The sequence below is a fragment of the Phoca vitulina genome, unplaced genomic scaffold (assembly GCF_004348235.1).
Source record: "Phoca vitulina isolate PV1807 unplaced genomic scaffold, GSC_HSeal_1.0 scaffold1372, whole genome shotgun sequence".
NCBI classification, from domain to species: Eukaryota; Metazoa; Chordata; class Mammalia; order Carnivora; family Phocidae; genus Phoca; species Phoca vitulina.
In genome coordinates this window covers 1-8455 of record NW_022591059.1, presented here as the reverse complement: position 1 = coordinate 8455, position 8455 = coordinate 1, and the positions used below count along the sequence as shown (strand labels likewise).

Genomic DNA, 8455 nt, shown 5'->3' with positions numbered 1-8455 from the left:
CAGGCTTCCCGCTGAGCAGGGAGCCCGATGCGGGGCTCGATCCCAGGGCCCTGGGATCATGACCTGAGCCGAAGGCAGACGCTTAACGACTGAGCCACCCAGGCACCCCTCCCTAAAAGTTTCTAATTGCCAGTGCATTGAGTTTCCAAAAGGAATACCAATTCTTTTCATTAGATGGGCAGTTCTATATTTTGATAAATTCAATTAAAAATCCTTATTTGAGATCTATTATTTTTCAGAATAATTGCTTAAAAAAGAAAAGTCTGTATCTCACTTGTTACCGTTTTATTTTGGTTTTTTTTATTTTTTTTATTTATTTATTTTTTTTAAAGATTTTATTTATTTATTTGACAGAGAGAGACACAGCGAGAGAGGGAACACAAGCAGAGGGAGTGGAAGAGGGAGAAGCAGGCTCGCCGCCGAGCAGGGAGCCCGATGCGGGGCTCGATCCCAGGACGCTGGGATCATGACCTGAGCCGAAGGCAGGCGCTTAACGACTGAGCCACCCAGGCACCCCACTTGTTACCGTTTTAGTACAATAAATAATTTGGAGGAAAAATAACTAAGGTTATGTTTTAGAATGTTTTATTGCTGTGTATTATCAATTGCAATAAAATTTGCATTTTCTAGCAGGTGATATATGATTGTCAAAAAACAGTAGTTATTATACTAAGGATGCGGATATACTTGATTTTCGACTACACAAATTGGAATGGGGATTATTTGTGTCTAATAATAGTAAATGCATTTAATACACATGAGGTCAGAATGTCCAAAGCAAGTCATTTCTATTCCTACCACAAGTGACAAAGTACAATGTATATATCCTTTATACTTTCATCTCCATTTAAATGCAGCCATAAAGCAAGTTCTCGTGCCTGACGTACTTACACTGCCTGGCAGGACTCTATAAAACACTTTGACTGTAATCCATAGTTTGAGCCAAAAGCAGGTATTAGACATAACTGGTGGAAGTCTTACTAAGCATCGTCACATTCCTCCGCTTCTCTGTGTGTGGCACACAATACCCAGGGGCTGGATATCTGTGCCTTTGCTTCTTTCTGTTGCAACAGCAGAACCCACAGAGCAGACCCCCTCCAATGAAGAGGATGGCAGTGCTTGCCCAGCCGAAGAAAAGAGCTGCTCCCAGCTCTCGTTTCTGACCCACGTGGATGGCTGGGCTGTAAAAATCCCTGATGATGATGTTGGCTGTCCAGCACACAGGAATCAGAACGAAGATGCCGGTCAGGATGAAGAGGACCCCGGAAGTCCCCAGAAGGTACGCTTTGGCCTTCTCGTTAGAGCCCGTGCACTGGATCTGCTTCATGCCACAGATGCCAATGAGCAGAGCAATGAAGGAGAGAGCAACCGCCACACACATGAGGGCCCGGGCTGCTTCTAGGGCAGGTGGGAGAGCCAGCAAAGAACCATAGAACTTGCACTGCAACCGGACCTTGCCTTGTCGAATGCAGTTCATCCAGAGCCCTTCCCAGAGCCTTTCAAAAACAATAATGTTGCTGCCAATAAAAGCTGAAACCCTCCACTGAGGCAGAAGGGTGGTGGCAAGAGTTCCGACCATGCCAAGGAATCCAAGAACCAGACCAGCAATCTGCAGGGGATAAAATGCCATCTCCTCTCCTTTGAAGACAGAGCCAATCTGGAATGGTAGAAGCTGCTCGAAATCCTGAACCTGGAGGAGGCCTCTCTGAGTCTACAGCAATCTCTGATGAGGTTCTCCACAGTTACTGCCCATTATGTTGTAGTTGAAATCAGCAACAGTGAGTGAACTTGGCCTGACTAGAAGTACCTGTTGTAAATGCATGCTGCCTTTGTACACAGACATTCATTTCTGTATGTCATATATAATTGTTTCCCAGCCAATAAGAAGGTAGCCAGAGGTGTGTCAAGAAATACTTTGGTATTCCTCTTACTATTATTGTCTTAGCAGTGTTGTAATTAAGAGTCAGAGCTCCCATTGTGGATTGCTAATTACAGAGTTGAAAACTTCCTGTTGAAAAACCACTCTGATAAAAAAGCATAAATATATATATTAAGTCATGACTGGAGACAGCACCAAAACCTTACTAGTTCTTTGGAGAGCAATTGAGAAACACTTTGCACTTTGGATGATCTAGTACTTTCTTCTAATCTAAGTCACTTCCCTTTAATATGGTTAATCAATTCTGGTTTTAATAAAGACTTCTGGATATGGAGAAATGTTTAGGTATTAGTTTTAAGACATCTACTAAAACCACCAATGCTTTATAAAAGGAGGAGTCCTAAGAAAAAAATTCAGATTTCAGTTTATTCTTAAGATCCAGAAAAGAACAAAGAGAAGCGGTCCTTATAATTGAATTTACTGGTAATTATTATATTATTTGTTAAGTAACACTTTGTCTCCAGGGAAAAAATGTCTCGTATATAAACTTCCATTAGCTGTTTGCTCAATGGCAGCTTTAAATATATCACATTTATCAAGCTATAAATGCATACTCCATTTTTATGGAACAATTAATAGTGACTCTTTGGACTAGCTATGCAATTACTTAAATTCAGATAATAGAAAACTTTTTAGAGAGAGAAAGTATTTTCACCAAAGTTATTAGGCTTAAGTCTCTCGTTTGCCAGATGCAGAATGTGAGGTCTTCAGGGTGCTTGGCTAGGCTGGCTATGTGGTAATGACCTAGAAATAAATCCAGTCTCTATATTACCATGCTTAATGCCCCTGACTAGTCTGATTCAAAAGGGGGAGGCAGAGATGCTTTTTCAAGCCTTTTCATATGAATGGGACTGAGCCTGAAATTAATACTACCTTTCAGTAGTTTTATTTATTTTTTTAAAGATTTTATTTATTTATTTGACAGAGAGAGACACAGCGAGAGAGGGAACACAAGCAGGGGGAGTGGGAGAGGGAGAAGCAGGCTCCCCGCAGAGCAGGGAGCCCGATGCGGGGCTCAATGTAGGGGCTTGATCCCAGGACCCTGGGATCATGACCTGAGCCAAAGGCAGATACTTAACAACTGAGCCACCCAGGCACCCCCTTTCAGTAGTTTTACAAATAGTTTTCAAAGGAAGCAAACTTCAATTGAGGCTATTTCAAAGTTCAAGAATCAAGTTGTCATCCTTGACTGCCACTTCCCTGCCACTGCCCCGAGACCACAGGTGCTTAATGTGGGAAGCGTGGACCTTTCCCCTTTTTCTTTCACATTCTATTGCAAGGAATCCATTTCATGGATGAAAAGTATTCAAAAACGAGCACACCAAGCATATTCCAGCTGGGAGACATTGCAGTTTGCAACACGTCCACCATCTTAGTCAACCACAGGCCAAGAGCCAATGGAAGGTCCAATACCATCCATATTTAAAGAGCCCATTAATTGAATTAGGAAATATGGAAACCATTGAGTTTTTAAGATGGGTGGTCTATCTATCCATTATCTATCGATCATCTATCTTTGTTGTTGCTGCTGTATTAGTACCATTCTAGACCAAGTGAGAACTCCCTCTTTAAGGAATGTGAATCATTGAGGAAATGGATGACCTGTGTGTAGTTCATAGTTTCCTAACACCAGCTCAGAAGGCAGGGTTTTCTCTGCCTTTGTTCTGGGTTACTGAGACACACCATTCTCACCCTGAAGGGATTTGCCAACATTACTCTGACTTGTCCCTTCCACCTCCTCTTCTGTGTTCTATTTCCTCTTCCTCGTTCTATCTCACTTTAAATCCCATCTTCATTTTGTCCTGAAAGTTTCCAACTTATTGTTCTTTTCCAATTGTTTGACTTTTTATCAGATAGAATATTTGGTCTGCTTTACAAATAAACACAAGTGAGGGCATATGTTTACTTAGAAAATGGAGGTACATCCTGATTATAAGAATAGTCTGAGAAACATAAATAATGTAGGAGCTTTTGTTTTTGGCCCCTCACAGCCAAAGCCAATTCTCAACACTGGCTTTACTTTCTTGCTTTAAATTTAAAAAGGAGATATTGTTTTGCTTTCCAACTTTCTGTGACTCTTAACTCCTTCCACGTCCTCAGGGGCTCTTATTCCATTGAAAATTCCCTCCTTTCATTGTAATCCACTTGTATTTTCCACTGCTCCAACATGGCATTCTTACCTACTATCTTCAGATAACACTTTTATACCCTTGCCTCCCTGGCTTTTCCATAGAGGCTGAAAGAAACCACCATCTTCTAATCGAGGCAGTAAAGAGCATTTGCTTTGGTGAGGGACTTGTTTCAGTCTTGGTTTGATGCCTTAGCCATCAACTGGTTCTGCATCACAACTTGACTTCTTATACCAATACTCTTCTTTCCCTTCCTTCCCTCAGGTGTTGATCCCAAGAGCACTCCATAGAAAGAATAGTGCACCCTAACCTCCATCTCAGAGATCACTTTGCAGGAAACCCAACCATTGATTGACACCATATTCTAATTTATTAAAAGTATTTCTTGTTGGAGACGCCTGAGTGGCTCAGGCAGTTAAGCATCCAACTCAGTTTCGGCTCAGGTCATTATCTGGTGGTGGTAAGATCAAGTCCTGTGTCAGGCTCCACACTCAGCTCAAAGTCTGCTTCAGATTCTCTCTCTGTCTGCCCCTCCCCCTGATTGCGCTCTCTCTCTCTCTCTCTCCTTTCCCTCTCTCTCTAAAATAAATAAATAAATAAATAAAAAATAAATAAATAAATAAAATCTTTAAAAAAATATTTCTTGTTATAACATTGCTATGCCTTAGTTTCACCTTCAACCTCTCTCATCTGAATCAATTCAGGGATGTCTTATTTAATCTCCTTGCCTCTGGTCTTACTCCTATCTCATCCGTACTCCACTGTGGACCACACAGAGCTTTCCAAATCAAATTCTGAACATGCCACCACCTTGCTTAAATTCTTTCAATTGTTCTCCACTTCCTCCAAGATAAAATCCAAATCCCTTATCATGGTGCAAAAGACCAATCCTTGGACTAGCTCCCGCTCAACTGAAAACTTATCTTCTGACCATAACTCTATCCCATGCCTTCACGACCTTATGTTTTAGTGAGAGTAGTAAATAATAAACAAGAGATTAAAAAATATATGTAATTATACATTGAGATATGGCTGTGGATAAAAAAACACAGAGTATAGAAAAAATAAGGTATATTGAGAGGATGAACAGATGAGACTTTAATTTTAATTATGAGGTAATGGAAAGGCTCTCTGACAAAATAGCATTTAACCTATAACCTGAAGCTTGAGTATTAGATCGTCAGGTAAAGAGTGAGATAAGGAGCCTCCTAAGCATGGGAGATGGTGGGTGAATGCACTGAGGTCAGAGAACTGGGGGCTAACACAGATGGAAGGCCTTGAACACAAAGGATGTGGGAGCTGCAGTGAGGACAGATAAGCTGCAAGTGCAGAAAAGTCCAGATGTCTGGGCCCTTGGGAACCATTTAATAATCTTCTCTTGAGATCAATGCAAAGCCCATTAAAGATTTTAAGCACAGAACTGGCATGATCAAGTCGGTGTTAAAAACAAGAACAAGGGGCGCCTGGCTGTCTCAGGTGGTTAAGCCTCCTACTCTTAATTTTGGCTCAGGTCCTGATCTCAGGGTTGTGAGATCGAGCCCCACATGGGGCTGAGCATGGAGCCTGCTTAGAATTCTCTCTCTCCTTCTCCCTCTACCCTTCCCCACTCATGCTCTCTCTCTTTCTCTCAAAAACAAAAACAAACAAACAAACAAAATACTAAGGGGCACCTGGGTGCCTCTAGTGGTTAAGCGTCTGCCTTGAGCTCAGGTCATGATCCCAGGCTTCTGGGATCAAGCCCCACATCGGGCTCCCTGCTCAGCGGGAAGCCTGCTTCTCCCTCTCCCACTCTCCCTGCTGTGTCTCCTTCTGTCAAATAAATAAATACAATCTTAAAAAAAAAAAACTAGAAAACCCCCCAAAAAACAATATATCGATATTTGGGGGGAAAGGATTGGAAAGGCACAAAATAGAACATAAAGAAACCAATTAGAAGATTATTGCAATTGTCCAAACGGGAGATGAGGGAGGTGGTCAGAGTATAGGTGATGCAAAGGAGTGGATGGATTTGCACTGTGCAGGGAGTTATAACTGGAGAGGGTGGGTGATGGACTGGAGGTGGAAACCAAGTCAAGGGTGATTGTCTTCATTGGCAGAAACAGCATTGTACTGAGATAAGAGGCCCTTGAAGGATGAGTGACCCTTCAGAGGTAGATCAAGAGTTACATTTCAGATGTGGAGTCTGAGCTGCCTGTGAGCCATCCCAGTAAAGAATGTAGAGAATTAGATATTTTGCAGCTCACAGGAACAGTCTGGACTGTACACATATGTAAGAATCTATAACCTCCATCCTGTCCACAAATTATGATCAGATCACAATCAGGGAGAGGAATCTGACAATACAGACTGCTGACTTACTCTATTGTCCTGTCCTCCAGGGACTTGTTCTGAGGTCTTAAAGAATCTAATTTAAGTTGAGGGACTTTTGACTTCTCCCTGTAAAAATGTGTCCGAGTTTTACCTGCAGCATCAGCTTCCAGTGAATAGGAGAGGAAGTGTAACATCAGCATGGAAAAATTAGGACACTCAAAACATCCTCATCTTGCCTCACTTTTCTCCCTTTTCAGGAGTTGCACACCTGAAAATGTTCAGACATTCTCCCAACTTACTGTGTGTCTATTTTGAAAGATGATGTCTTGTCCCATTCAGTGGCCAGTGCAAGTTTTAACAAGTACAAATGAGTTGAAAAAGTTTTAGCTAAATGTCTATCAGATTGATTTGAAGCTATATGAAGTAAATGCATGAATACACAGAGAGAGAGAGATTCCTATGCTATTACTGACTTGGATATAATGTTATTCTCTCTACCTAAACCACCTTCCCAATTCCCCTGACCTGTTCACACTGTCCATCTAATAATCATTCATTCTCCCTCAGGTTTGGATCCAAATTTAGTCACAAGAGAAATTTGTTCTGAATTAGATCATATCAGACTCCAATTCCATCCCCAGCACTGCCATTAGTTTAGTCTTTCATAGTACTATGCATTTTTCACTAATTCTAAATAAATATACATTTCTACTTATGTTCATGTAAGTCTGTTCCCACCTAGAGTGTAGATTCTATGAGAACAGAGACGGTGTCTACTTTACCATTAGATTCCCAGTACATAGCAGAGAGCCTGACTCAGAGTAAGGCAGTAGTAGTCTGCTCAAGAAATACTGTTTGATGTATCATATGACCTCACTGATATGAGGAATTCTTAATCTCAGGAAACAAACTGAGGGTTGCTGGAGTGGTGGGGGTGGGAGGGATGGGGTGGCTGGGTGATAGACATTGGGGAGGGTATGTGCTATGGTGAGCGCTGTGAATTGTGCAAGACTGTTGAATCACAGATCTGTACCTCTGAAACATATAATACATTATATGTTAAAAAAAAAAGAAGAAGGTAGCAGGAGGGGAAGAATGAAGGGGGGGAATCAGAGGGGGAGATGAACCATGAGAGATGATGGACTCTGAAAAACAAACTGAGGGTTCTAGAGGGGAGAGGGTGGGAGGATGGGTTAGCCTGGTGATGGGTATTAAGAGGGCACGTTCTGCATGGAGCACTGGGTGTTATACGCAAACAATGAATCATGGAACACTACATCAAAAACTAATGATGTAATGTATGATGATTAACATAATAATAAAAAAGAAAAAAGAAATATTGTTTGAATGAATAATGAATTAATTAATTAATACAGTGTTTCATTTATGTAGGTTATCCTTTAACTTAAGGATCAATATTTAATTATATCTTCCTATATAAATTCACAGTTTGAATACTTCTCTCCAGAGTTAAAGACTGCATTTTTGTAATGAAATATACTACATACCAATTTAAACACCTCATTTAAAAAAAAAAAAATTGTTTCCTATTCCAGGAATGCATTTGGGAGTAATCTACAAACCAATTGAACTAGGTTTAATACCACGATCTAGTCAGTCAAATTTATCCTACTATCTTGCATTACTACCTCAAATTTCAACTGTCTTCCAGCTTACATGTCAGTATTTCTATTTATTATGTTATGTTAATCACCATACATTACATCATTAGTTTTTGATGTAGTGTTCCATGATTCATTGTTTGTGCATAACACCCAGTGCTCCATGCAGAACGTGCCCTCTTTAATACCCATCACCAGGCTAACCCATCCCCCCACCCCCTGCCCTCTAGAACCCTCAGTTTGTTTCTCAGAGTCCATAGTCTCTCATGGTTCGTCTCTCCCTCCAATTTTCCCCCCTTCATTCTACCCTTCCTGCTATCTTCTTTTTTTTTTTAACATATAATGTATTATATGTTTCAGAGGTACAGGTCTGTGATTCAACAGTCTTGCACAATTCACAGTGCTCACCATAGCACATATCCTCCCCAATGTCTGTCACCCAGCCACCCCATCCC

The 8455-nt window shown here is 41.0% G+C and overlaps 1 protein-coding gene across 1 annotated transcript; it reads right to left on the bottom strand.

Annotated features, from left to right (window-relative positions):
* Positions 1-955: 955 nt before the first annotated feature.
* CLDN17 (claudin 17) lies at positions 956-1630 on the bottom strand. Its single transcript, XM_032399807.1, has one exon. It carries the CDS (start codon positions 1628-1630, stop codon positions 956-958), a length of 675 nt encoding a protein of 224 aa, XP_032255698.1.
* Positions 1631-8455: the final 6825 nt, after the last annotated feature.